This window comes from Phalacrocorax carbo, chromosome 5, assembly GCF_963921805.1.
Source record: "Phalacrocorax carbo chromosome 5, bPhaCar2.1, whole genome shotgun sequence".
Classification (NCBI taxonomy): domain Eukaryota; kingdom Metazoa; phylum Chordata; class Aves; order Suliformes; family Phalacrocoracidae; genus Phalacrocorax; species Phalacrocorax carbo.
This window is the reverse complement of record NC_087517.1, coordinates 29437700-29453361: the sequence shown is the minus strand read 5'-3', so window position 1 is coordinate 29453361 and position 15662 is coordinate 29437700. Positions and strand designations below refer to the sequence as shown.

The 15662-nt window shown below is 36.8% G+C and overlaps 1 protein-coding gene across 4 annotated transcripts in view; it reads right to left on the bottom strand.

Annotated features, from left to right (window-relative positions):
• The window catches only part of PARD3B (par-3 family cell polarity regulator beta), a 436340-nt gene that overhangs the window by 187024 nt on the left and 233654 nt on the right, over window positions 1-15662 (bottom strand). For all 4 annotated transcript variants that reach the window (XM_064451807.1, XM_064451805.1, XM_064451804.1 and 1 more), the window contains exons 13-15: window positions 14489-14618; window positions 8801-8900; window positions 6554-6669 (exon numbers count right to left, since the gene is read on the bottom strand). In XM_064451807.1, coding sequence (XP_064307877.1) covers window positions 6554-6669; window positions 8801-8900; window positions 14489-14618 — 346 coding nt within the window. The remainder of the gene's footprint in view (window positions 1-6553; window positions 6670-8800; window positions 8901-14488; window positions 14619-15662) is intronic.

The following is a 15662-nucleotide window of genomic DNA, read 5'->3' as shown; positions in this document are numbered from 1 at the left end:
AGTGAAACTTCACATAAGGGCCCAATCCATCCCATTCTAGCATCAGCTGGTTATCCACCAGCTACTCATTCTTGAAGGATTATGAGTCCTTGATAGACTCCTTTTCACTTCAATGCTGAAAAGCAGAGAGACTAACAAAAGCTTGCATAAGGGCCAAGGATAAATTATACTTATGGGGTAAAAAGGTCAACTTTTTCCAAAATGGCATCTAACACGACATTTGGGATGCCCTGTTCAGCACATTCAAAGACAGGAATAAATCACATCCAAACCAAGATTCTGGATTCTTTTTCTCTTCTGTACAAAATTTTCTCCAGTTAGATTTTTCAGAACAACTTCATTAGAACTGATGTGATACTTCAATTCGATTGTATACAGAGAAGGTCTACAAGGGATACATCTTGTGTGTCAGTGCATGAGAATGAAAATGCCTAAGCTGATTCACTATTACTACTTGTTGTGGTAGAACCAGCAGTACCGTTGATGCTGTCCACTGGACATATTTACCTTTAAATGGAAGGTTTTCTCCTGGCAGAAAGTAACATTGTTTTACAATTTCCCAGCCAGCATGGTATAAATTTCTTCACTTTCTTCTAGTGGCACAACAACTACTCATTCCTGAAGGTTACACTGCTAATTGAAGCCATCAGGGATTCTTTTACACTTATGTTGTCTTCTCTAATCCTCTCTCACCTCTGTTCCAGAGAAACTGTACTGGGCTAAAACTGATCCAACCCCCCCACTATGCATCTCCCACATGTCATTAACACTTCTTCCAAACTCCTAGGGTTAAACCACAAGTTTATAATCTAATCTGTCATTCACTCATCGAAAACTTTGACAGGGAACAGATTTAAGACAAAGTATAGGGAACAGATTTATAACAGTGTTCTTTAAAGTTACCTCATTATCATCTGTACTTTCTTTCTTATACTAGCTATAGATTAGCTTAATTGCTATTTTCTCCCCCTAACACTTTAATAATCTAAGTGCATTAACAGATCAACTCACTTCAAACTTACACTAAAGCAGTGTAAGAAACTACCACCTCAACTGTGTGTTACCATTTTCTCAGCTCTGTCACCATCACAGCTCATACAATGCTCCCAGTCTGCTCCACAGCAAGCTTCCTTGAATCTTAGAACAAAACCAGTCCAAAAAGCTGATATTCCCTCCTGCCCACTTCTTCCTTTATGACACAGCTCGCCTTCCCCTCAATTGCATCAACGCAGATTTGTGTAAAACTGAGTAACGGAATTGACCTTGTTAAAAGCCTTTCTTTTCATATAGAATAAACCTAATTTCAGTCTCATTTCAATTCAATACACAGTTCCTCTATCACTTAATAAATGATTTTGTTTCATCCCCTATTTATAGATCTTACAAACAGAATTTTGAAAGTAATTTAAACTATGAAAACTACGTCGTGTTCATTTCTAAAAAATTTGTTCTGCAAAGTGGCCTCAAAAAATATACATCTAATCTGGCCGTCCTAGAAAGTTACACGACATAAGATAGAATAATTTCACAATATCTCTGGGCCCTTGATCCCAAAGACAATCACAGTCATAAGCAATATAGTTTTTCCTAAACTCCTGACATTTTGTTTTTGAAAAGTCTTTCTCTTCAAAAGATGATTTTTAAAATTACTGTTATAAGCCAGCAACATTGAAAAGTCTGTTAGAATTCTGAGCCGTCTTCTCCATTTCCATTAATGTTCTAATGAACTTCTCTGGCTCATAAATGCAGTTCTGAAGTTGGTTTCAACCCAAAGCAACCCAAAAAATGGGTTCCATAGATACAACACAGTTAACAAAATAATGATTTTAAAATACCAAACCAGTTTTTGTCCCACTAACACCATAACTCTCACTAGGGACCTCCCAAAATGTATTCTTTTAATTGTATCTGAACCAAAACATTGTTTGAATTGAAAAGTAACCTCCATTAGCTCTGCCTGGTCCTCATTTGGTTATGTTTTGAGATATTTATTTCAATACCCAAAATTATACTCAGAGTAAGAATAATCTGGTTCAGAGCAAACCACAAAGAAGAAAATGGCTAGTAGCATCTTGATTGCATTTTCCATATCCTTCTGGATACAGAACACTAGTTTCTCTTTGTTTTGAGGTATTTTAAAAATATGAACTGTAATTGAATGCATCACTCCACTAATAAAGAAATTATCATTTAGTTAAATATTGGCTTCCTTGCAGAATACTCCATACCTTACATCTTGCATATTTACTTGCTAATTATTCCTAAGTACATAAATAAGCTGGCCAATATCTTTAATAAATATGACCCAAGGCTAAGGGACTCTAAGTATGCCTAATGGTGTTTTAGCAAATAATTTTTCACTCACATTTAAAATCAAGTAAAGGACGTTTCCATTTCTTCAGGCTGCAGAGCTTAATCAGTTAACATCTATGGGTTTTTGCTTTTGATGGAGAAAGGAAGGAGGAGCTGAGCAGTACCTTGGGATAGCGGTCATGGGTTATTATACCAACATCCTCAAATATAAATCTACACAGTGCTTTGCCTGAATTGATACACAACAAAATTGCTACATACTCATATGATTCAATTTCATGTTGCTTCAGGTTAAAACAAACCACACTTTCATGTGTTTTAATACAATTCCCATGGCTGTAGTTTTTACAGTACATTTATGCATAGCCTAAATCACTCCCGTGCATAACGATTTATGGAAAATAAGGGCATTGGAGATAAATAACAAAACACCTTCTTTCCTTCCTTTTTCTTCAAGCACACCAATTTTCACCTTCCAATACAACGTAACAAAAAAATCCACATTGCCATTCATTCTCCACAAAAATTACCTTTTTAATACAGCTAAAAGAAAGAAAAACACTACTGAAAATGCATTCTGATGAATTATTATATAGAAATTCTTCTCTAGACAACTGTGGTAACGTATGGGAAAATATGTGTGTATGAAGGTTGTTAAAGGAAAGGGAAAATCATCCTTCCAATGACTTGTATAGAAGCCATTGATTTCTTAATTTTCAGTCTGCCATTAAGTTTCAAAAAAGGGTACCCACTTAAGTGAGAAGGGACTACACAACATTTCTAGCATTTCTGAATTTGTTTTGCTTATTTTTAATACTACGCTGTAAGCACAAGTCCAAACTTGGCATGCAGTCTAAATTTGGTCAGTACTGGCATACACTGTAAGTCAGACTTCGGCCGGCCCTGCACAAATTCTTGAAATCACAGTATAAGGAGAATCTTTTTTTTGCTAAAATATTCAAACACCATCATCCAGAACAAAAAAAATAATTATGCAACTGAGTGGACATGCCAGGTGCCAGGATCAGTAGAAGGAAAGGGCTGGCTCTGCTCTTTTGTCATTACCCATTCAAAATAAAAGTACACAAGGCAAAGAAAAGATACACCGTAAGACACAGGATATGAACTCTACCAGTAATGCAGAAAGTGCTGTCATTATCTCAACAGAGCAGCAGGGAAGAACATTGCGACTTATAGCTAATACGGAACTAATCTGTACCCTGAATGAAGCTGTAAATTTTGACAAGCCTGTGACCACTGTGTAAACGACGGATGCTAAAGCAGGGAACCAGTCACCCTGCCTCCATACACTTTGCGCAAAGGCATCTGTACATAGAAGGCAAGGTTCTGCTCATGCCTGTAAAACCAAAGAAATTATCACAGTACCACTATACTTGCCTTTTTGGTGGTGTTTTTATTACATTTCTACAACAGTAACTCAGTAACTCACACATGCCACTGATTTTTGTTTTATTTTTTAAAGTAGACTCAAGCAAAAACTAACTCATCTGCAAATAACCCGAGTTCTTCAAATACACCAACTCCAGACTATGCCACTTTTGGATTCATGCAATGTGAATTTAGCAGTTAAGAGCTGTATCAGTTCATACAACTCATGGCACATACATGACGGCATAGAGCCCTGCCTAAACAACCAGGCGGCAGTGGTTCATGTCCTCTGCTCCTGTCCATCTGCCCTATCAACAATACGGAAATGCACCGAGAGTCAATAAACTAAACCGTATCTGCCCTACCAGCAAGTAACCTCCAGGTTTTGCAGCATGTGCCAAGTTCCTTTCATTGCAAGATTTGCCTCTCCAGTTGTTTTCCTTTCCATTGCATTATTGCTGCTGCTGCTGTTGTTGTTATTGTTTTAATTATTAAATTGTTCTTAACCCACAAGCTTTACCTTTCTGATATTCTCCCCCATCCTGCCAGTAGGGGAGAGAGCGAGCGGCCGTGTGGGGCTGGGTTGCCAGCTAAACCACAACTTCCCATCGTTTTTGGTTTTTGGTTTTTTTTTTTGTGGCAAGCAATGCACTGAAATCAGTAATGGGTACACAGCTGCATGCTGGGATGAGAAGTTACTACGTCATGACTGCAGTTAAGTAACAAGCAAAATATAAAAACAAACTAAGAAATAACTTTCCTTCCCCAAAAATCAATTTTGGAGTGTGTGTTATATGAATGCTCTATTTGGAAGCACAGTTTTATATACCAAATTATTGGGATTTTATCTGCATTAGAAGCATTTTATATTGCAGTTACTTCACTTGAGATTTTCATGTCTCTTTTCCTATTTCCCTTCCAGCCAGAAGCTTGTGCTTAAAAAACTTTCAGAAGGTGGAAAGTCGAAAAGGTACTTCACTGCTTCCTAGAGAATGACTGGAAAAGGTCCTAGCTTTCATCTTCCTCAGTTTCTTTAATTGCCAAGCTATGTGCAAGCCATTTTACTTCATCTATTGTTATTTATATAACACAGGATGGGTGCAGTTCTTTTGTAGTCCCTCCAGTTCTTCAAATGATTATCTCAGGTAATAAATTTACCTTCATATCACCATATCTGAGGCCTCCAATCAGACTGTTTATTACCCCTTTTGTTTTTTACTTTCATAGCAGAAGGGGCATTTTCAACAGCTACCTTCTACAAGCAAGAATTTTTGAAAGATCTTAAAGACATCTTCATACCCAATTTTTGTTTTACTTTTTGCACCCAATTTCGTTTTCAGTTTTAACCATTACGATTTACTGACTCGTATACATTCTCAAAGCATTGTTTCTGGGTGTCAAGAACAGACTGCTTATATGGATTTGAATCTCGCAATATAGGTGAACACAGACCAGGACAAAAGGAAGTACAAATTACCTGGGAGTTCCGAATATGCTCAAGCGCACTCCCATTGCCGAATTTGACATTGGTGCCTGTGAGCATTCTTTCTAGCGACTTCTGTGGGAGCTATAAAAGTAAACCTTTCCAAAAGGAGACTCAGTAAAGCTGGACAATATTTTTTCAGTAGACTAATACACATTTTGATTCATGTCTGTAAACTGATTCCTTTGTTGAGGAGCATTTCCACTCGTAAAAAAAAAACAACTAACATATTACTCTTCATCAAAACAGTGTAAGAGAACTGCGAAAGGATGAATTTCTGGTCTGGTCATGCACTAGTTTTAAAATTCTGCCTTAAGCACTCCCCTAAATGAATTCTTATCCATTCTTATTCTGCATTAATAACCAAGTTTCCTCACTCCATTAGAGGAGTACACATATTTTATGTTAAAATATTACATGAAAATGACAATACAAATCAACAATACAAAAACTAAGACCAATGTAGAGCGTTTCAGGAAACTGAAAATCAGCACCATCAAAAAATACCTTGAAACTATATATGAAATTAATAATTTTCTATTAATGGTGTACATCTATTATTAGAGACATCCTAATAGTAGGTCTTAAAGTTACTCCAGTAACACCCGAACTAGAAGAAAAAACAGATAAAGAATGAGAGCCACAATGAACTAAAAAGAAAAAGAAAAGCTTATTTAGTTTTCTTTGAGGCTTAAGAACTTTGCAATTTTTTTCTTGAACCCTCAATTAAAACATGTCTGTTTTCAGCTGCAACAACGCTTCAATCCTCTACCTGCAAATGCTTTCCCAGTACTGAAAGAATCATTTACTTTCTGCTTCACCCACCCTGCAAGATTTTCTGCACAGCATTGATGGGTAGAGGACCATAACCTTACCACTCTTCAAGCATTTATAAAGATCATCTACTACACTTTGATTGCCTGTGTTTGTCATTGTCAATGAAGAAATATACAACGTGTCTTGGAAAGTTAGCCTTTCTCTCCACTGTAGTTTTGCAATCATTTATATTCTATACGAAAATGACTGGTTATTGCTCTTTTGCTGTATTTTCTGGCATACAAGACTTGTACAGAAATTCTTTCTGCTCATTTTTATTCACGCTCCCTCTTTTCCTCAGCTAAGATTTCAATACAATGGTTAGAATGGCCTAAAGGAAAAAAAAAAAAACAAACCCCTTCTTCAGCTTCAATAAAAAGGGTACTTGCAATTACATGCTACAGGAGGCGGACCATTGTCCCCATCACTGCAGCTCCTCTGCAGAACTTACTCCCTGATGTTTGTGTTTAAGAAACAAAAGCAAGAAACAGAGATGGTGCAGATGGGCTAAGGCTATAAAGCTGACCTATATGTCACCCCACCCCTTCTTACCCAGATCCATGCTTTTTGAGGCTTTCAGATTAATTGATTCAGACTGCTTGGCTGGTGTCAAAGATCTGAAGTTGATGTGCTGATCTGTTAAATGCACTGCTGAATTTATGATAGGGCTGCAGGAAAAGGGAAAAAACCCAAGAAGAATATTTAGGCACCAGTTCAAAACACAGGAGAACTAATTAAAGAATGCACAAATATAAATGCATTTTAAAATCAGTTATTGATCCTCAACTTTCTTTTCTTAGACTTAACACATCCAGTCAGTTGTTTTTCATCACAGATGCAAATATATATGCAAATGCTTAGTGATAATTGCTTTTAAACAATTTGTGTTTTATTTAGCAGAAGAGAGGAACATACCAGCACCTGCTAATTTTTTTTTTATCATTTTGCTACTTCTATTGAACCACTGCATTTCCAAAATATGCTACAGAAAGTTGGAAAAATACTGCCCAACATACCTGGCTCGATTCTACTTCATCTGCTAATATAAAGTTATTTTACAGGCTTGAACCACTTCCTTAGAGGCTGGAGCCTTGAGGTCTTATCAAGGGTGCTATAACACTCTAAAGAATTCCAAGGTATTGTAGTTCGGATTTTGGGTTTTTGTTTCATTTTAAAAATTATTTTACTTCAAGTTAGGCAAATATCTAAACATTTCAAAATTCCACCTGAGAGAAACGCCAAGTAACTTTCACCTGGAAGGAGCCAAAACACCTCACTGCAATGCATGTGAGGTCTTCCCTGTCTCATTTCAATTAGAAATACAATTTTCTTCTTAATACTCTAAAATAAAAAAATCAGGTCCAAAATTAAAAACATTTATTTCCAAACTGTTCAAAAGGTTCGGTCAAAAGGTTTGGCTTTACAATGTCAAAACAATTTCCCCAGTATTTTGCTGAAACACAATTTCAATGAAATCAGCATGACTTGACACAGCAATTCAATTTCAACAGAACTTAAGCTCCAAATGGAAAACCAACACAAGACTGGAAAAAAGTCAGGGTGGGAGAAAGGGCCTGTAAATTCATCATCATTTCAATACGTCGTTACCATTTAAGAGAATGTTTTTGCTCCCAGCTTGTTTAAAAATCAGGAACAAATTCTAGCAAACAACTGCAGTTGAGAATTTAATGCAGAGTCCCATTGGTCTATGTAGACTTCTGTTTGGGTACCATTTCATACACACCTGACTGGGAGACCAGAAATTATGAAATTACTCTAGAGAAATTAGTCTACTTTAGCAAAAAGAAAAGAGTTACAGAAGTCTTCACTGTACAAAAAATTCAAGGTATACATAATAAATCTACTCTTTGATACTACATGCATCCAGTCATTTAAAGGGTAGCTTTTAATCATATCTGTGCACACAAGGACAGAAGTATGGCTAAGGTTTTAGTTGAAGTGCATACTTTCCTAATATCATTGCAATAAAACAGTTGCACGACTATCAAAACTGAATACACACAAAATGGGTAAACAGTTTTCAACATTGAATTGTCAGCATCAGAAGTATGATAGGTTGAAATGATGCTTTGATTTGAATCCTGTGCTAGTGACAGACTAAGTATATGCCATCAGGAACTTCAGTATGTTTACACTTTTTTCTGTACTTTCAAACTTCCATATTTACTAAGGAAATTAAAGCTCGTAGTTACCATCAAGAACACCAAACTTTACAAAAGGTCTTCTTGAAACACCTGAGAAATCTACTCAATGCATTTACAACTGGTAAAGTGTCCATTAATTTTTCCTCTACGCATTTCAATGTTCAAACTTACTGAAGCTTAATTTTGTAACCTCAAGAACGTCTTTGGCTGATGTGCTGCATAAGAAGATTCAGTTTCCTACAAACTGAATTTGGCTAGGACTTTTAAAGCTTTGAAAGACTTTGGGCACTGCATCTACACATAGCATCCACTGGTATAGTTTTAAATTAACTTTTTTTTTTAAAAAATTGGGATTGTGTTTTGGGATTCTTTTTGTTTAACTGAACACATGCTGGGTGTGGTGATCCATGTATCATGGATAGCAGGCGTACTGCACTCGTGAACTACTGAAATAATCAACGCACTAAATGCTAAAAGAACAGTCCCAGCTTATAGTAAAGGATCATGCAGGCGACTAAGCCAGTGGTACAAATTTTTACTAAATATAATGTGATTTTAAAATCAATTAGAACTACTATCACAACCGCTGATGAGCAATTAGGGCTGTAACTATTAAGAATAGCCAAAGGCCAACCTATGATTGTAATCCTCATTCAGCAGATCCTCACTGGGGTGCGGTGGGAGAGGTGGAGGGGTTTCATTTTCGCCATTGCCACGATCAGACACTGGCAACTCTGAAATAAAATTTTAAAAGGGGTTAAATAAGCCACAGAAACACGTACATTACACCAGTTCACTGATCAATGACTGGAAGGTCTCAAACAATGCTGAAGTGAGTCACAAATTATTCAAATCCCTAAACTAACTAAACTAGAATTAAAATCACACGAAGCAGAAAATATACCCCTTGGGATATCCTGAGGAGCTGATTTTCAGATTTGCATATGCATAATTAAAGATAAATATAAGGAAACTTTGTGCTTATAGTGAAGTTGAGTGCAAGACAAATTGGTTTACTCCATTTGAGTGGATTTTCACTTCTACATAGCTGCATCCTAACTGTAGGTTCATACTCTCATTCATTCCCTTTGATGGGAAGCATTTGCCACCTTTCATGTACGGAAGAGAACCACATTCTCATCAAAGAGTTCAGAAGAAGAAATATTTGTTATCCCATGGCAAGAGAAGAAATAGGCATTTCTGAACTACAGTCTTCATTTTCCTACCATTATGCTAATTCCTTTTTTACCTTTACAAAAGGCATTCAGCTCACACCCGGAAATTATTTTGGACCAACAAAACCATGAACTACTCAAACCATTCAGTGGTTTGCTAAACACCACCACATACATACCTGCAGTGTTTAATATGACTGCTGTGCCTGCTGTAGGCCAGTTCGTTATTGTCCTGTAAACTCACCTCCCAATCTCAAGGTCTAATCTTACAAAAGTCCCTACATTTTTCAATGTAGAGCTGTCTTCACCCCTCCAAAACTTACACAGATGCTTAATAATTCTTGGGTTCCAATGGCAGGTAAGCAATTTAACAATACTGACATACCACACTTTCATGTGACCTGTTCTGTTGTGTTGAATGTTGCTAGTCCTTTTGCACAATCCTGCATAAAAGCAGTAATTTAACTTGAGAGAAAAGGGTTTTACAAGGAGCAGATCAAGGCAGACAGCAATAGATTACACTTATTCGATAAACACTGAGATAGTTCCCTAAAAGCAGACAAAAAAACCCCAAAACAAACAGCCAAACAAAGAATCAACAACCAAACACCCAACAAAACCACAGTATTAGCTTAAGAACCCTATGAAACTCCTACTGGCTCGATAGCCTCCTAAAGATCAGAAACATAAGAAATAGTCCAAACCCTGTATCTCAGGAAAACTGAGAACATCATCAGAAGAAACTGAAGGCGAGCAGATGAGGAGAAAGGTTCTAATGAGACCTTAAAAAAAACATCAATTGCCAGTCCGATGCAGAAAACAGGTGTGCTACCTAACACACATGCACATGGGCTTCTTGCATTATGATCACATTCTTTCAGATTGTAATTTAAGGACAGGAAATAGAGACGAGGAGTAAAGGGCAAGCTCTCACAGTAAAAAGAATTTAAAACAAAGGGGAAACTTGTACTGTTCAATCTAATTAAATTATTGAAAAGATGAATCGGAAGATGAAAAAATTTACTCATGTAAAACACTCAGAACTACCAAAACCAATCAGACTATGAAGCTCTACAAAAAGGTTGCAGCATATATTAAGTAAGTAGGAAATGCAGGTGAAATTCCCTGTCAGTGACTGCAAAGCGATACACATGGGAGTAGCAGAAAACTCTTGACACATACACAAAGGCTATTACTTCAGTAATTACCACTCAGGAACAATACAATAGAAGAGCACTGGATTGTTCTTTGGATATATGCTTAGTGAAGTCAAAGGGAAACAGACATTCAGAGCTTTAAGAAAATTCCCAACACTCCATCTAGACCTCAGAGTTAATGGTGTGCCTAGTTTTAAAATAGCATCTAAAGTTTCATTCTACCTACCTGAAAAAGGATGTAATATAATTCAGAAACATACTGAAAAGGTGGCAAGGGTAGTTGGACACTTGTAGAAACACTCCTACAAGAAACATGGGCTAGTATTCTTTGGTTTAGAATGAAAAGCAATAAAAGGGGATATGAACAGTCTACGAATTTCTAAAAGCTATGCATAAGGTGAAAAGGAAGCTCTCACTGTCTCATACACAGTAACTAGAAGGCACCCAGTGTAACTATCAAGTAGCACACCTAGGACAAACACAAAGCAGTGTTTTTTCCTGTGCAATTAAATCATGGAACTCATTGTCATGAGGAAGTTTTGGAAACCAGATTTTAAAAAAATATTAGAAATGGGCTAAAAGTTAAAGAGGTATCAATGGCACAATGGTCCAGACAGAAACTTTGATTTAGGAAGTCTCTAAACCACTGACTACCCAAAGTAGAAAACAGATGCCTGATGGAAGGAAGGGGGAAAGACAAAGAAAGAACCACACCACACCCTACACTGTGTCTTACCTTCTTGGAGCAGCCTCCGATAGCCATAGCTGGAGAGATTGAGCATATCACGTAGTTATAGTAACTGTGATTCACAGTAACTGATACGTCATTTCACAAAGGCTGTTTGGTGATGGGTTACCACTGGCATTTTTCTTGCAGTACACAAATGGTACACACAGGAAAATGTCAGACTTCCTGAGCGAATCAGGAATTATCACAAGGGACTATAGCTCCCAGCAAAATGGGAGCAGGAGCAAAAGAGTGAGAGAATTTAACCTAACTGGCTCCATGCTCAAGACCTCAGGAAACCATCTTAACAGATCCAGAGAGATCAGAGGAACAGCTACGCCACTAAACAAAATGTACTGAATTTTGAGATATTAAGCAGCTTAAGAGAGTAAATAATTGAGTCTGTCTGTAAGATATATGTAATGTTTGCAAGCAAAAGTAAAACATTAATTTAAAATTTCACTTAGTTTTCTATTGACGTTACCACACATATGAAAACAGCAATGCTTGTACAACCATGAAGCCTTGGCAGTCTGTGGTAGTAGAGAGAGTTCATGATTATTCTACTACTTAACCGGAGATGACAGCATTTCCCCTATAACCATTTATAACGTAGGGTTATAAGAAATATATAAGAACCTCTAATGAAACACATTCCAGTAATCTTTCAACACCAGAAATGTAAAGCTGCTGGCAGTGAAGTATCAATTCTCAAAGAGGTTGCTCTAAAAAACAGTGAATCTGTGCAACAGCTTGGCAGCTAAAGAAGTGAGGACCTGAAGGCAGCAAGTATTATTCATGCAAAAATAAAACAAATAATGGCATTTCAATATTGGATCAGTACCCCTCCCCCTTATTTAAATATCCACAGGCAAGACAAAATGTAATGTTTTGGATATAACCACTTTTCCCCAGACATTAGTTTTTCTTGCTCATGTATAATAAAAAAGACTCTTGATACAGACAGCAATATTAGCAGGCCAAGCTTCAGCGTATTTTTGCTGAGCTTTTATAATCATTTTACTGGTAGGAGCAGTGAATGATACTGGAAATAACTTATTAGAAAACATTAATTGAGAAAGTGACATTTTATTAAACATAATATAGCTCCTTCTATAAAAATATCTTCTTTTATTATACTTTGCAAAAAATGTACCAACCATATTTCTACATACAAGATCTGGACAGTACACCATAAGAACTTACAAGGGACTGTTCCTGCCTGTCACAAGAAGCTCACATTGTGACTCATGCCCTTAAGCAGACACACAACCTAAAGTTCACAACTGAGTTAAATGAGGGTTGCACACAGGCGTAGTGGTTTGCCTTTACAGATGCCTTGAAAGACTGAGGACAAAACTTTATATGAAACAATGCAAAAAAATTTTTTGAACCAGTGACTGGAAATAAGTGACAAGCTGATATGTAAGCAGAATGAGTATTAGTTCAATAATAATTAATACTATGACTTCAAAATTAGACAAAGTTTTCTATCATGTGCAGGACTGCTGTAAGCCCAAAGTGTCTTTCACAAAGAAAATTTCAGATTGGAGCCCTACTGCAGACACCCCGCTGCTGAAAATGCCTATACAGTTCTCCCATAAGATCACTTAACATTTAGTCATCAAATGCCAAACCTTCAATAGAAATTGTAATACAATGATACTTCCAGTAAGTGCTAGAAACATCATCTTCATCTGTTGTCCACTGACTCCAATTCCAAACTGCTCCCTGGGCATGGCTGGGAAGCCCCAGCCATGCCGAACCCTCCCAGACAATAGCCCTCAGCAGCATTCCAGAGCATCCTTTCCACATGTGACTCACATTCTCTTCAGATGCCATCACATTTTTTTGCTATAATGCCTTTTTATCACCATTCTTCAATTAAAAAGATGTCTACTGAAAACCATTTTATGAATGAGCTGCAACCTAGTCACCCTGATTTTCGGATCGCAGTTGGAGAATCCCTGTTTGAAAGTACAGTCCTTCCACATATTTTGTTTTGAACTTTATTAAGTGACAAGTTACCTGGTGCCATTCACCTGTATCAATGGCTCCAGAGCAGTTGCTTACATGTTTTTTAAGGAAGCATTTAAACATATTTGCTGCTTTCTGATCCTTTGGCAATGGCTAACTCTACAGGGCAGGCTAGCTCCAAGAATGGCCCTCTTCTGTAACTACAGGATCAGTGTAAATTCCATACAAGAGAAATATAAGGTAGATCTAAACAAGAGGATCTGATCTTTGAATATTTACAATGCCTGAGTTTGTATCTAATTATTTGCCTGGAGTCACATTGTTAAAATATTGAAGTTAACCCAAATGATTTACACCTAAATTATATGGGAGTTTCTCTTGAGCTTTACAGATAGGGGCTCCTGGTTTTGGTTAAAAGTAACACACACAGCCATCACAGCAGCCTATGAAATTACTTTTTGCAGGCCACCCAGATTCCACAGTTGTCTAGGGAAGTGGGAAAAATCGTGCATAATTCAACTACAACAAAGAAAATCTTTTTTTTTTCCAATTGGAAGGTATTTAAGTATGCCCTTGACTTGAAGGATAAGAGCACACTTAAAAGGATGTGGGTCCAGACCATCTCAAATACTTAAATCTTTTCAAATAACTTGTATCTTGCTGAGTCAGGTGCAAATTGGGCAGATAGATGCTATCAGAAATGAAGAAGACAGGAAAATAAGTGGTCTTAAAAGCTCTTACATGCTTGCATATGTAGGTCTTCTTTGTACAATGTACAAGTCTACCTAAATATTTTTTTAATTAGTTCATTAATATGATTCCAATTTGTAAATTAAGGAAATGTTTCTAGCCTTTAAACAAATTTTACCTTCAAGTCTAAAATAAGCAATTGTACTTTATTAATATCACACTTTTGTATAAATTAATGTAGCTTATAATATCCTGGGATATAATCTAAGAATTCAATGCAAAAATCATTGCACTCATTAAAGATATATAGAAAATAAACATTTTGACAACATATATTTTGCACTCATCATTTGTTTTTTATCCAACCTTACGTGTTGGGGCAGCGAGCTAGAAACTGTTACTTAAACTGGAATTTGTGCCAGGAATCTAATTCACAACTTCTGAGTCAGCTCTCCCACCCTCGCTGGATCTTCAAGCCTCAAAGTAACATAGTGTGCACTCACTCTAATTAACTGCTTTTCCAATGGCTGTGGATTTCAAAAAACAAAAACACAAAGCACTTTCTTTTAGCACAGAGAAGGATATCTAGAGATTACCTTTTTTTCTTTCCTGAGGACTGCATGTTACAAATTGCTGAAGAATGGCATCATTGCGTCGGGAAGCAGATGCAAAGTTATGACTCCCGTCAAAGGATGATTTTTGAAAGACTCCCTGGTCTGAGCGCTCCTAAGGAAAAACAGAACCACACATTGTAACAAAAAAAATTTAAACATTCAAGAATGCAGAAAATCAGCTATCACTACAGACAGTGCACAAGTACAGTGTAATGTTATGTTCATTGCACATTGCTTCCTTTCAAATGAGAAACTTGAAAGGTATCTTCAAAATGGCTGTTTTTGCTGACCATGAAATAAAACAATATCCAAGCAATAACAATCATTAAGAATGATGTACAAAAATGAAGAGTTTTTTTTTTTTTTAATGACCCACAACTGGCTTCATTCAAATTCTCCATCTGGGAGGGCAGCTTGTGACATTGTCAACACAAGTACACGGGCAATGCCAATGGTATTTTTCTGCCAGCCAGCTGGTTCCCTTCTCTCAGAGACTGAGTGCATATGTTCTGATGATCACACACTAGCGCAGTTTTGCAAGTAAGGAGTTACACCAAACTCCCAAACACAGGTCTTCTGGCTAGCAGCTAAACAAACTCCTGTCACACCTCTAGTCAGCTTTTCTTTTGAGACATTCCACCCCCTGCCCCCCCCCCATACATGCCACAACGTCTAATTTATTCTCCTGAGCAGTTGCTTAAAAGAAAAAAAAAAAATTAAAAAAAAAAAAATCACAGTTTCTAAAACTGGGACAGACCCAGAAAGACATTTCTGTACTCGTTATTCAGGGAAAACAGAAAACCCACACAGGGGAATATTATGGCTAGTTTTCAAAATAACCTTTATAGTTTCTGTGATTTTTATATCTGGTTTTTTAAGGGGCCTCGAACTGGCTTCTATTTTTAAAGTGCGTGTTCATTGTGCCAGCAAATGTTACACTAACTATATCATTCCTTAAACTTCATAGTCATATCTAGAGAAGAAATGCATATACAATTTCTTTGTAAAATGATGCAAGTGGTTTAATGCATTGGCATGTGATTGCCTGCAAACCTACACATGAAAAAGGACAGTGTGTTACACCACCTTGCAACCTGCCTTCCAAGTGTAATAAAAAATATAAAATAATAAAAATTAATCAAAATAAAAATAAAAA